This window comes from Mustela putorius, unplaced genomic scaffold, assembly GCF_011764305.1.
Source record: "Mustela putorius furo isolate JIRA1106 unplaced genomic scaffold, ASM1176430v1.1 tig00003834_pilon_pilon_pilon, whole genome shotgun sequence".
In the NCBI taxonomy this organism is placed as follows: Eukaryota; Metazoa; Chordata; class Mammalia; order Carnivora; family Mustelidae; genus Mustela; species Mustela putorius.
Genome location: NW_025421987.1, coordinates 123417414 through 123431404, shown reverse-complemented (window position 1 = coordinate 123431404; position 13991 = coordinate 123417414). Strand labels below are relative to the sequence as shown.

Genomic DNA, 13991 nt, shown 5'->3' with positions numbered 1-13991 from the left:
ATTACCTAATGGCTCAGAAGGTAGCCATCAGTCACTGGATATTATGATTGTGCTGGGCTGAGTAATAAATAACCCACCCAGATATCCACAGCCTAATCCAAGGAACCCGTAGGTGTTATATGGCAAAAGGAACTTCGCAGATGTCATCAAGTTAAGGATCTTCAGACGGGAAAATTATCCTGGATTTTGTGGGTGGGCTCTTAAATGTAACCACAAGTGTCCTTATAAGTATGAGAGGCAGAGGGAGAAGTGACTACAGAGAAGACCGTGTGAAGATAGAGCAGAAATAGAGTTGAAGATGCTTTGCTTCTGGCCTTGAAGATGAGAAAGGGCCCATGAACCAAAGTATGCAAGGAAGGTAGCTCCAGAAGCTAGAAAAGGCAAGAAACAGATTCTCCACTGGATGCCCTTTTGACACCTTGAGCTCAGTTCAGTGAAACCCATTTCAGACTTTCCAACCTCTAGAAATGTAAAAGAGTAAATGTGTATTGTTTTAAGCCCCTCAGTTTGTGGGCATTTGTTACAGCAGCCATAGGAAACTAATACAGTGATATACAACGGGACTCTGAGGATGTCCCTCCTCGGTCAGGGAGAAGCCAGACTGTATTCTGAAATTCAACAGGCTGCTAATTTCAAGTTAACTAACCAGGCACTCATGGGGTATCGGGATTCCTCAGTAGCAAGGGAATGGAAAAGAAGGGGAGCTACCTGAATCACATCTACTAACTATGCAAACATCACATTGGCTGACAGACACCCTTGAACCCCAGGAAATCAGCTAGAGACCTGGAAATCTTCAATCAAACTAGTAACTCAGAGGAAAGGGCCAGAATTTCACCAGGCAGGCTGAGCATTTATAGCTTCATTAAAGGCTACTAAATTATATGACTCAAGAAAATCACTGGCAATTTATTCGGACAAGAAATGTTTCTGTGGTTTTTACCACAAAACCTCGTTGGACCTTACACTGCATGACTATGGAATCTACTCTCACTTTTTGGAGCCTAAAGTATCTGTCTAGTTCTTTGGCTTGCAATATGAACCTAAGTAAAAAGTATGAGGGATTCAACATTTCTGGATGTTGTCACTATAACCCAGTTCTCAGTGACCCTGTACAGAACCTCTGATTCATTTTCAGATGATACAGCTCCTTTTTCAAGATGGTAGAAGAGTTGGGGCACCTGGGTGGCTAAGTCAGTTAAGTGTCTGCCTTCAGCTCGGGTCATGATCCCAGAGTCCTGGGTTCGAGCCCCATGTCAGGCCCTCTGCTCAGTGGGAGCCTGTTTCTCCCTTTCCCTCTGCCTGCTGGTCTGCGTGCTTGTGCTCCCCCCTCCCCGTGTGCTTCAAATAAATAGATAAATTTAATCTTTAAAACAAACAAAAAAAAGATGATAGAAGAGTTAAATGGTTTCCTGTTCTTAGAGTCAAGAGTTTAAAGCCATCTGATCAGGGATGGGAGAAATAATGGAAGAATGTCAAGTAGGCCTTAACATTGATCCTTAGAGTGTCTTTTTTTTTTTTTTAATTTTTTATTTTTTATAAACATATATTTTCCCCAGGGGTACAGGTCTGTGAATCACCAGGTTTACACACTTCACAGCACTCACCAAATCACATACCCTCCCCAATGTCCATAATCCCACCCCCTTCTCCCAAACCCCCTCCCCCCAGCAACCCTCAGTTTGTTTTGTGAGATTAAGAGTCACTTATGGTTTGTCTCCCTCCCAATCCCATCTTGTTTCATTTATTCTTCTTCTACCCACTTAAGCCTCCATGTTGCATCACCACTTCCTCATATCAGGGAGATCATATGATAGTTGTCTTTCTCTGCTTGACTTATTTCGCTAAGCATGATACGCTCTAGTTCCATCCATGTTGTTGCAAATGGCAAGATTTCATTTCTTTTGATGGCTGCATAGTATTCCATTGTGTATATATACCACATCTTCTTGATCCATTCATCTGTTGATGGACATCTAGGTTCTTTCCTTAGAGTGTCTTTTAAATCAGAAGTACAACAGGCATGACAAATTTTTTTAAAGAATTTTCTAGTCTTTTGCTTCTACTTTCCACATCTGGCTCACTTTACTCATGGTGGTGTGACAAAAGAAAGTAGGTTTCTGGATTATATATATATTTTTTAAAGATTTTATGTATTTATTTGAGAAAGAGAGAGAGTGAGAGAGAAATAGAGAGAGCAGGAGCAGGGAGAGAGGCTGAGGGAGAAACAGACTCCCTGCTGAGCAGGGACCCAGATGCCTGGCTCTATCCCTGTACTCCAAGATCTTGACCCAAGCTGAAGGCAGATGCTTAACTGACTGAGCCACCCAGGTGTCCGTCTGTTTCTGGATTTTAAAGCACAAAAAGTAGCTAGACTTCCTGCAGTGATTCCAGTGGTTTCCAAAACAGGGCCACACCTATTCTTTATTCCTCCCCCCAAAACTAAAATGGAGTGTTTAACACATACAAGTTCTTCTCTGAAGAGTAACATGTACATTTAAATTATATGATAGCAAAGAGTTCTATCAGGGGTATAATCACTGTCCTCAGCATGTAAATAAAGACATGGGGACTCAATGGAAGGAACACTATAATAGAGTGAATGAGAATACTGGTTAGAGGCTAAATAGCCAAGGTTTGACTCTCAGGTCTCACTACTAGCTGCATAACTCTGGGCAAGATTCTCAATTTTTCTGAGCTTCACTTCACTAATCTTTGAAATGGTGATAATAATAGTACCTACCACCTAGGGCTATTTTGAACATGCATACCTATATAACACATATAAAGTTGGCCAGTGCAGAACTTAGAAAATATTCAGAGCTCAATAAATATCAGCTACCTTTACATGACCTTGAAGCCAATAAGAATATGATTTGGAGTATTTCATTAAATTATAATTTGTCATAATCTAGCTCGACAAATAATGACTGAAGGGAAAAGATAATGAGACATTTTAACTATGGAACTGGTTACTGAAGGAAGTTTTATTGCCAAACACATGAAACTTGCTTTTTATTATGAAAACAAGTTGCACATATTTTGAACATCAAATAGATCAAAGGATATACAAGAAAAAGTTAATCTTTCCCTTACTGCAGAACTTCAGTTGCATTCTATAGAAGTAATCACATAGATACATGCGTGCGTGTGTGTGTGTGTGTGTGTGTGTGTGTGTGTGTGTAAAATCTAATTTGACTCCCAGATTTCCTTCTTGTTCCTCTACCAGGATTTTTTCACCCAGCAGCCCAAGTGAATTCTAAAACAATTAAATTGTGTCATATAATTTCTTGCTTAAAATACTCCAATGGCCCATTGTATTTAAATAAAACACAAACTTCTTATTCTGGATTACAAAGTGCTACATACTCTGGTCTCTGCTTTTCTCTCTAACCTGTCTCCCTCTGTTCTCTTCTAACTAAGCTCCAGGAACACTGGCTTTCCCTCTGTGTATATGATGAACATTCAAGTTCATTCCCACCTCAGGACCTTCACATTGTCCCTTCCCTGGAACGCTCTTCACCTTGAACTATCCATAGTTACGTCTCTTTTTTATTCAGATCTCAGATAAAACCCATCTTCCCAGTTCAGGACATAGCTGACTCTACAACTCAAAAAGCCACTCGGTTATTCTTTATCATTTCAACCTATTCTGAGTCTTTGTGCAACATCTAATACCACTCTATATTTTATTTGTTTGCCTATTTTTACTTATTCATATGTTTAGTTAGGTAATTGCAAGCTTCTCTGTTTCCTAGAAAGGGACCTTCGTGACAGCAAGGCCTCTTTGCCTAGAAGGATGCTGAAAAATAATGCGTGTCTAATAATGCTTCATACATTTTTGCTAAAAGTTAATGAGGGCTATTTAGGCTATTCCTTTTCCAACTAATTTCAAAAATGGGGCTACATTGCCCTAACGCATTCATCCCTGTACATGTCCCATCAAGTGCCAAAAGTTTAATTATTGAGGCAAAGGTATATACAATTTAAATTTTGATCATTGTTTCCAAATCACCTTTTAACAAAGTTATGCCAATTTACATTCTGAGTGGATTCCTTGAATCTTCTTTTAAGTGACTTCATGACATGATATTTGAAATACATTCTCTCAATTTAGAAGCTCAGGACACTTTATTATTTCATAACTTTGAAATGCAAACAGGATAGCCCAAGTGCAGACATCCACAGTAGACCTTCAGAATGGCTGGAGAACCCGCAATTATAGTTACTGACAATTCGGTGAGTTACTATGAGAAGCATGCATGACTCCCTCTCAAAGGTCTCTCATTACCCAAGTCTTACATCTGAATTTTTAGCAGTAAACAAAGGTTTACTAATTAACAACTTTCCCAAGCATACAAGTATAATTTATGATAACAAAAATCTTAGTTGATGAGGATTGGATGGAGACACAGAAAACCATAATGGCAGAAACAGGTACCTTATTCGAAACGGTTCTCAAATTCCATAAATTTATTTCTCCCCACCAAAGGCTTCTTTATCATGCCCTTTGAGTCATCTATGGCAACAAGCTCAGATTCTGTGTAGTAGTAACTGGAAAATACCCTACTGATGAATGTATACCTGTATGTTCATATTTGTTTAAACTATATCACCAAGACCAATGACAGAAGTGGGGGCATATAGATGCCATTGACTCCTCCATGCCATTTTGTGAAAGACATCCTCTCCCAGTGCAAAATCAACCAACTAAAGTCATGAACAACAGCCAGAAGGGAGCCAAAAAACAAAGCCATAGATGTACAAACATCCAACCTCTACAGGAACGTCATTCCAGAACTTCCACCAACCTGTTTCACTCAGAAATATCTATAAATGTAACATGAATTTTCAGCAAAGATCATCCAAACATCTGTCATTTAAGCACATAAGATGTTCTCTACCACTCATCTCTTTTACTCAACAGCAGCATATTCTCCCCTTAGAAGAATTACAGCATTGGAAAAAATTGCCCAGTTAATTCAGAGATACCAACTCTGGGTTCAAGAGGTACCTGTATGAAGTATCCAATATGCTAAATACAGAAAAATGGGGGTACTTACAGCAGGGTGTCCAGTACAGTAGGCATAGCTGGCATGGGACTGATAGTGCAAGCTTGCTCTTGGAAAGGAGTATGTGTTCCAGGCTGGTTGGCTGCTGTTCCACTGAGAGCTGAAGCCAGGGCTCATGGTCACTCGGGACTTACTAGTTTGATAGGCTCTCACTGTGGAGCTAGACTATCAAGAAGAAAGAAATGCAATGTAAAGACAGCTCTGCATAAAACCCAAGTCAGCTATATATAGCAGTAGGCACTTTCTTGTAGGACTGTGCCACAGGTCTTGGCTGGTTAAGGCAAATGGCTGATTCCTTAAGGGGAGGCATTAAATACTGTACTGACTAGGAGAAAAGTATTTTCTCACTGTTAGAATTTTAACTGGATCACAAAACACAAAGGTTCATTGAAATGGATCTTACTGATTATTTTTTTTTCCCAGTTGCAACATGCAACCCCATCCTCTGGAAATGAGGTATGTTTTAGTGGTGACAACAGTGGGGATACGGTTGATTTTGCATACACGTTCTCTTATCACAGTGTTCACCCTAGAAATTCACCGTCGATCTCATCTGAATGCAATAAACGAAAATCTTACTTTATGAGGATGGGACTAAGGCACAGATTAGTCCCTAACTCTAAATAGTCTTCAAATTCCATGAATACTATTGCTTTCCTGTGGGAGGCATCACAGAAACCTGGTCATATGTCACCATTCTACTACCTAACGGCAGCATAATGATGAAGGATTTGAAACCGTCATTTACCCTCAACCAGCCGTACCCATGTATTTAAAAATAGAGAAATAGGAAAATATCGATTAACTTGCCAAATGTTAAATATACATGGTTGTTCATAACTGTATATAGGGTAGAATGAACTGAAAACAAAACTCACTTGTATCTTCTTTGTTTTCAGATGGCCACGACATATAAGACATATAATAGTTTCTTTTCAGAGAATAACTTTCTATCATCAAATTGCAATAGCTACTTACCCAAGTAGTACAGCAACTTCCACAATAAATTCTATTTATAAATCCATGGGCATATGCCAACTCAATCACTAGGAAAATGCGCTAATCTCATTGCCATTATATTCAGGAAACCTAGTGGGAAGAAACTTCTACCTGAGATTGTGTTCCCCATTAGGCTAGATTTTGATATCATTAGATACTTAGAGGAATGACTTTTCTGAAGACAAGTTTGGGCATCTTGGAGTAACTGAAAGAAAACAAGGGTCTCAGCAACTGGAAGGTTCTAGGCAAGGCTATTTCTCTCACAATAGCCTCAAGATACTTGGAAAGGGAAGAGAAAAGATAAACCAGTGATTCACTGGTAAGCAACTTAAAATACTTAAACTCCAAACTAGAGAACACAGCCTTGTTGACGTAGACAAGTTTTTTTTTTTTTTTTTTTTTTTTTTTTTTCCGACCCTCTGTCTCTACTCTCATCCTCATGCTAACTAACCATGTGTACCCTCCTCTCCAAGTGTTCAATAATTCAATGGTATGTGCAGGTCCAGCAATGCGAAGGTAGACCCTGCTGCCTACCACCCTAGGACAAACCTGTGTTAGAGAAGCAATAGCAGACTTCTATAAAATTGGGATTTGGGTGGGGCACCTGGGTGGCTCAGTCAGTTGAGCATCTGCCTTCTGCTCAGGTCATGATCCCAGGGTCCTGGGATGGGCTTCCTGCTCCGTGGGTTTGTCAGATTCTCCCTCTCCCTCTGCCCTTTCCCTGCTCATGCTTGCTCTTTCTCTCTCTCAAATAAATAAATAAAAATCTAAAAAAAAAAGGGGGGGAGATTTTTGTACATGGTCCTAAGTATAGAAGCTCCATATTTATATATTATATGTGTGATATATACTATCACACGTTATATGTGTGATATATACTATCACTTCAAAGAGTAACAAGCTCACCCACAAAACTATCATTGGCCCTGAAAGTATCTTGGCTTTCGGCTCTGCATCTGTGGTTACTAACATTAATCACCCTCACTAGCTCCGTAGGTTCTCTGGCTTGCTCCTTCAAGACCAAACGTGGTTAGTTCCTTTATCAGTTTTCACATTTAGATCAGCTCCTGGACCTTAACATTCTTGGAAATTGTGTATGCACTCATCTCTTGGTTTAATTACATTCCCACATTGCTTTAGGCTCTCCTCAATGATTTTATTCATGGTGGTCTTCCTCTTCAAATTCTTTTTGGTCCCTCCTTTACAAACCTCACATTCGAACTACACTTCATACTTGGTCCCAGTTCCCATTCCCTTGCCTTCCTACTCTCACACAGCCCTCCCAGTGTGGCTCAAACACTTCAGTCTGTGATTGCATTGTTTTGTATTGTTCCCACTATATGTAAATTTCAGCTCTCCAACCTAGCTGAGAGTCTAATGAGGTCAAGATCGGGTATTGCTGTATTGCCTTTTTCGCAGCTCAAGGAGTCTTTATCTCCCTTGCCCTTGGAAGGCTCTGAAAGTGTTTATCTCCTTATCACTGCAATCATCTTTCCCTCTGACTCCTTGACCCTTCTGACTCTACCTTCCTGTCTCACCTGCGTCCTTATCTTTCTATTTGCTTTCCCCAAATGAGGTCTTTTGCCAGGGCTTAATTTTCAGCTCTGTGCTATTCATTCTTTTAACTTTCCTCCTTTGTGATCTTATTCATGGTCAAAGCTTTAAGTATTAATTCTAAGAAGATGACTCTCTGATGTAATTTAATAGTATGTATTCTCTTCTAAATTCCAGTCCCAAATCTTAAAATATCTGCTGGATATGGATGTATAATTATCAATCACCACAAATGGAACAAAAGTTTAAGTTACTGTGTATAAAATTAAATGAGTGTATTGTGTTACTGTAAAATTTCACCTCCCCACAATTTCTTTATTTCTGCTAATATTATGGCATTATTTTGAAAGTGACTGCATTGATCTTTTAGAATGCCTGTGCCTCATTTATTTGTCCTCCAGCCCGTTATCTAGTGCCACCAAATTCTATTGACTCTCTTCAGTGGGTCTTGAATTGATGCTGTCCTTTCCATTCCCATTATGAGTACCCAGTTCTAGGATTTTATCAGTTTCTATCTAAGTCACTAAAACTATATCAACAACCTTCTACCTTAAGCCTCAATTCACTCTACACAATGACATCAGATTAGTTTTCCTAGAAACTTGCTCTTATGGTGTTACTCTCTAATGAAAAATGTCCAGTAGTTCTCCATTACCTCTGAGACAAAATCCAAAATTCCTAGTCTCCTTGAACATTCTTTCCAACCCTAACCAATAATGCAAGGCTTATTTTTTATTCCTTTCTATATAGTCTCAAGCTCCAGATAGATTGTTACTCTGAACAAGATTTATGTCTGTCACACCTATCTACTTCCTAGAATGTACTCCCCTGCTCTTAGTTCACTTGACCCTACCAAACTCTACCTTTTCTGGAAAACGTATTTCTGTTGACCAACCCAAAGGGACTTTTGCTTCTACTGACACTGACACTGACATTACAGTGACATTACAGATTTTCTTTCACATTCTTCTGGCTCTTTCATTTGTGTGGTACCCAGAAAATCAATACCATGACTTCATGAGTAGAACTCATCAAATCCCCTGATTAGTCTGTCACACAACAAGTCGCATGTCTCAACACACATCTTTGGGAACAGGTGTCTCAATTGTATTTCTTCAGAAGAACATGCAAGAACTTGAGTATAAGTAGTTCATTTTGAAGTGATTCTAGAGAAAATAAGTAGGAGATTAGGAAATGTGACAGAGAAAGGATGAGACAATTCATTTGCATCACTGAGTAATTTATCACTATGGAGAACCAATTCCATTGGGAGGCTATGGGAGACAGTGCAGAACATGTTTCAGAGTTACCTTATCGGAAGTTCAAAGAAGCTGGGGTATTTAACCTGATTCCCATTCATCATTGGTTGAGGTCTACTACTGAGAGCATTATTCCCTGGCACAGGCATAGCTGTTCTGCCTCACCAAAAGAAAGTTCTGATGTAGAGAGTACCATGGGACTGTTAAAATGCTCTGAGAAAGTAAGTGCCGAGAAAGTATGGGCAGAGCATTGATAGCATCAATGTTAGGTGGATGATTCCCTGAACTTCTTCTTTTTTTTAATCTTTAAAAATTTTATTTATTTATTTGAGAAAGAGAGAGAGAACACAAATGGGTGGAGGGGCAGAGGCACAGGGAGAAGGACTATCAGCCACCCTGCTGAGCAGGGAGCCCAATGTGGGGCTCGATCCCAGGATCCCAGCATAATGACCTGAGCTTAACTGACTAAGCCACCCAAGCACCCCTTCCTGAAATTCTTTTTTTTTTTTTTTAGATTGATTATTTATTTATTTATTTATTTGACAGAGAGATACACAGTGAGAGAGGGAACACAAACAAGGAGAGTAGGAGTGGGAGAAGCAGGGTTCCTGCTGAGCAGGGAACCTGATGTGGGGCTCGATCCCTGAACCCTGGGATCATGACCTGAGCCAAAGGCAGACTCTTAAAGATTGAACCACCCAGGCTCCCCCTGAAATTCTTTATATCTGTCATAGAACCCCAGACACTTGAATTTTCCTTTTGCATGACTGAGAGCAAAGGGCTCAAAAATATTGGTCAAATTGGCTTGACTACACTACTGTTAAGGATTTGAAAGGACAATGCATGAAAGAAAATACTGAGATGGCCAGTAAGCATGGTGAAGAGGTGCTCAAAATCAGTGGTCATTAGGAAAATATAAAATAAAGCTATAAGAAGATACCGGTTTATATCCAGGCAAGTAGCTAAAACTAAAACTGTTGACAACACTAAATGTTGGTGAGGTTACGGAGGACCTGGAACTTCATACATTGTCAGGGTAAAACTATATGTCCTCTGCTTGGTGGTTTCTGATAAAATTAAGCCTATTTCTACTTATGACCTTGTAATTCTATCCCTATTTACCCAAAGGAAAATAGATTTATGCAAAAATATTGTATAAGAATGTGCCTAGTAGCCTTATGCATAATAGTCCCAATCTGGAACTTATTCAAATGTCTATCAAGAGGAGAATGGTTTAAAAAAAAGAAAGTGCTTTCATATAATGGGATACTACTCAACAATAAATAGAACAAAATTCTGATATATACAACTACATGGATAAGTCTGAAGATCATGCCAAATAAAGAAAGACCAGGAATCAAAGAATAGATATGTGCGACTTCATTTATATTAAGTTCAAAGGAAGGAAAACATAGAACAATAGAAATAAGAAAGTGATTGTTGGGGGTTGGGATGAAGAAGAATTGATTAGAAAGGGGAATGAGGTAATTTTCTGGGGTAATGGAAATGTTAGCCATCTTATTTTGGGTGGTCATTACGTGAATGCATTCATTACGTGAATGAATTTGCCAGAACTCATCAAACGTGAACACTTGAGATCTGTGCATTTTATGTCTTTCTTTCTTTCTTAAGATCTTTATTTATTTGAGAGAGAGAGCGCGCACACAAGCAGGGGAAGTGGCAGGCAGAGGGGAAGGGAGAAGCAGGCTCTCTGCTGAGTAGGGACCCCCCACTGACCCCCCGCCCAACCCAATGCAGGACTAAAACACAGGACAGGGAGATCGTGATCTGAGTGTAAGGCAGCCACTTAACCAACTGAGCCACCCAGGGGCCCATTTTATGTCTTTCTTATATTTCAATTGAAGTGAAATATAAGGCTCCAAAAGGCCTTAATTTGATTCTGAATTTTCCATGGATGTGGAGGATAGAAATGTCTCATAAAGCTGAAGCCCAATGATCTAAAAGTCCTAATTTTCTAGACCTCATAATTGGCTAGTCTGAGTTCTGCTATCTTTTCCCTTCTTGGTCTACCCTCTGAGAGCAATGCCAGAGAAAATCTAACAGCCAAAAGGCAGGCAGCCAGAGAGAAGAGCAGAGAGTCTGGATAAAGAGCATCTGAATAACCAGGAGCTGGCAGCATCATTTGGTGTCTGCCAACAGATCAGAGGTCAGGGCTGTTGGAGCAAGAAAAATGGAGCACAGCACAAAAGAAGGGCCCTCTTACATGCTTCCAGAAATTACAGAGCTCCAGGGAGCACTTGCTGTTGGCTCTACTCAGTCAGCACTAGCAAACAAAAGAAAGATAAAGGGAGGGGCAGAAGGAAGCTGCACAAGAAAAAAAATGCATTAGGGAAGAAAGCAATAACACTAAGATTTCCAGACACAACTGAGTGTGTGCTACAAAGGCATACTAAGAGGTAGCATTTACATGCAACTTATTACTTCTCAGACGCTGTTCTAAACGTTTTATATCTCCACTGCTGTAATGCATGTGTTGCTCACAACAATATTATAAGGTAGTTACTATTATTATCTGCATTTATAGGCAAGGAAACTGATGCAGAAGAAAAATGAGATAATTTAAAATTGTAGGGATATAGAACCACTAAGCAGTTGAGTGGATTCACACCCCGACTGGGTGCTCCATAATCCATCCTCCTCTTCCACTATCTCGGTTTGCATTCTCTCTGAAACAGATTCTAAGGCAAGGACTGGTTTGGTGTTTTGTTTTCTGTTTTGTATTTTGAGGGGGACGGGGGGTTAATTACAAAAATCAGGAGGAAAGGAACAGTGAGACTGGCTCAGAAAATGATACACCATCACTGTATGTTATTGTGAGCTATGCTATAAAGCAACAATCAGAGAAGTCTCCTGGGACATTTGAGAAGTGCTCAAAATGCCACCCAGAATTGTCCACGGAGAGATGAGAGGTTAGAGCCCTGGTGGACTTGCTTCTGTCACCCAACGGGTAAGGGTTGCCCTCAAGGAAATGATCACTGCTAGCACTTCTAAGCTATGTTTAGACATGGGAGAAAAAACTCTCTTGGTATCAAAGGAGAGCCTGGGGAAGAGTTGAAAAACACACAGTTAAAGTCAGGTAGGACACCATTAGTGCTTGGTGGATAAGAGCCCTCCATTGCAGTTGGGTTAGAGTTCAGATCAAAGATGAGCCAGAGGGGCGCCTGGGTGGCTCAGTGGGTTAAGCCACTGCCTTCGGCTCAGGTCATGATCTCAGGGTCCTGGGATCGAGTCCCGCATCGGGCTCTCTGCTCAGCAGGGAGCCTGCTTCCTCCTCTCTCTGCCTGCCTCTCTGCCTACTTGTGATCTCTCTCTGTAAAATAAATAAATAAAATCTTAAAAAAAAAAAAAAAAAAAAAGATGAGCCAGAGATGGGGTTGGGAGAATGTTATGTGGTTACCAGTGGTAGCTCCTGCAACCACCTCTCTGAGAGTTAAACATTATAGCTATGTTTATTATAGAGCATTTACAGCTATGTGTGTTTCAGACATTGTTTCTGAATCCTCAGAACATTTGACAACCTAGGTGTTATTGTCCACATTTTCCTGAAGACAGAGGGGCATACAATGTTTAGGCAACTAGCCTGAAGACACAGTTAGGAAAGATACAGAGCTAAGGACTGAAGAGTCATAGGAGGCAGAAGTATGGCTGATTATGCAATTAACCACTTGTCATCTCCAAAAAATAAGGCTTAGGAATGAACCGCATACTGCACTCTAAAATGGAGATTAAGAGAGAAACCATTAAAGGTAGAAGTTGATATGAATATATAGAGAAAGTCAGTGATCCCAAAGAGCACACAATGGTTGTGGGATGCAGGCATAAGCATCACTTACTATTACAAAATAATGTTACCTTTCCCTGCTGGTAATATCATTATTACATGTAATGCTCTAAAGTTAACTCAAGTTCAATGATCGGCAATGACACAATAACCAACTCAAACTGCCTACATATGCCTCCTTTAAAAGTTTCTTAGTCTCCATAAGTGAATGTCCTCCCCAGCAGGAAGAAATTACAAGGTAACTCTAGAAACACACTCAATAAATTTAAACTGAAATTTCTTTAAGTATATTCCAATGGTAACCTAAAAATGCTGCCAAAGTTGTCTTAAAAGGAATTTATATTCTTTATAATAAATACTTTTGAAATGCATACAATGTACTTGTATGTACTAATAGAGCAGAGCCCCATAATAATTATCGTAGTAGATGTGCTCCACTAGTCTACCAGCCCTGCCAGTCTTCCCACAGCTCCAGCTGACCACAGAGTATGCCTGTACAAACATGGTCATCCCAGGTTAACTGCACCCCCCAATCTCCTGCCCAACCCGAGTCTGGTTGAACCAGGTAGTCACCAGACCCACCCTGGGCCAATCGGATGACTTCTCCCGGAAATACGGAATTGTCATCTGACGACTCATAAGCCTCCACTGGGCACCTGAACTCAGAAGTGATGTAAAGGTAGAAATGGGGTTTGTTTGTATGGATATAGAAACAAACCAAGCCCTTCAGAGGGCTAGTGGGGCTGGCGGGGAGGAAGAGGGAAAAACAACCTATGGATAGTAATAGAGGCAAGAAGCAAGAGACACTCTTACTTAAAGGACATGAATGGAACATTTCCGTTCTGGGTGACTTTTATAGTTTTTGGCTCTGGTCTCTTGAACATTGGCTGTACTCCTGATCTCAGTTCCATAAGATATTACTGTATCCAGATACTAAATCCTTCTTTCCTGCGTAGGAGATCTTGAGTAGAAATTGCAATTAAATGACCTCTGACTATGCAAAGTGAAGGGAACAGATGTGCAGAAAGAAGCAGGGTTGAGACCACGTGATGCAGATAGAGAGAGAAACCGAGAGCTTTCTGGTTCCCACGAGGCCTGTAATACATTTCATGGGAATCCTGTGAACCATTCCGGTGACTCCCCATTTCCCTTCCTAACAACCGAATGGTTGCTTGTGGGGCACTGGTATTCTTTTTCTTTGTCCGTGTACCTTCATTTTCACCTGTAAAATGTCCTTATTGTTCTCTTTTGGCTTCTTTTTTTTTTTTTTACATTTTATTTACTTATTTGACAGAAAGAGAAATT

The 13991-nt window shown here is 40.1% G+C and overlaps 1 protein-coding gene across 1 annotated transcript in view; it reads right to left on the bottom strand.

Moving 5' to 3' along the window:
• Window positions 1-5003: 5003 nt before the first annotated feature.
• Window positions 5004-13991, bottom strand: part of LOC106005973 (serine/arginine repetitive matrix protein 1) — a 532002-nt gene continuing 523014 nt past the window's right edge. Inside the window, exon 5 of the mRNA XM_045088141.1 lies at window positions 5004-5237. Within this exon, the coding sequence (XP_044944076.1) occupies window positions 5004-5237 (234 nt within the window). The remainder of the gene's footprint in view (window positions 5238-13991) is intronic.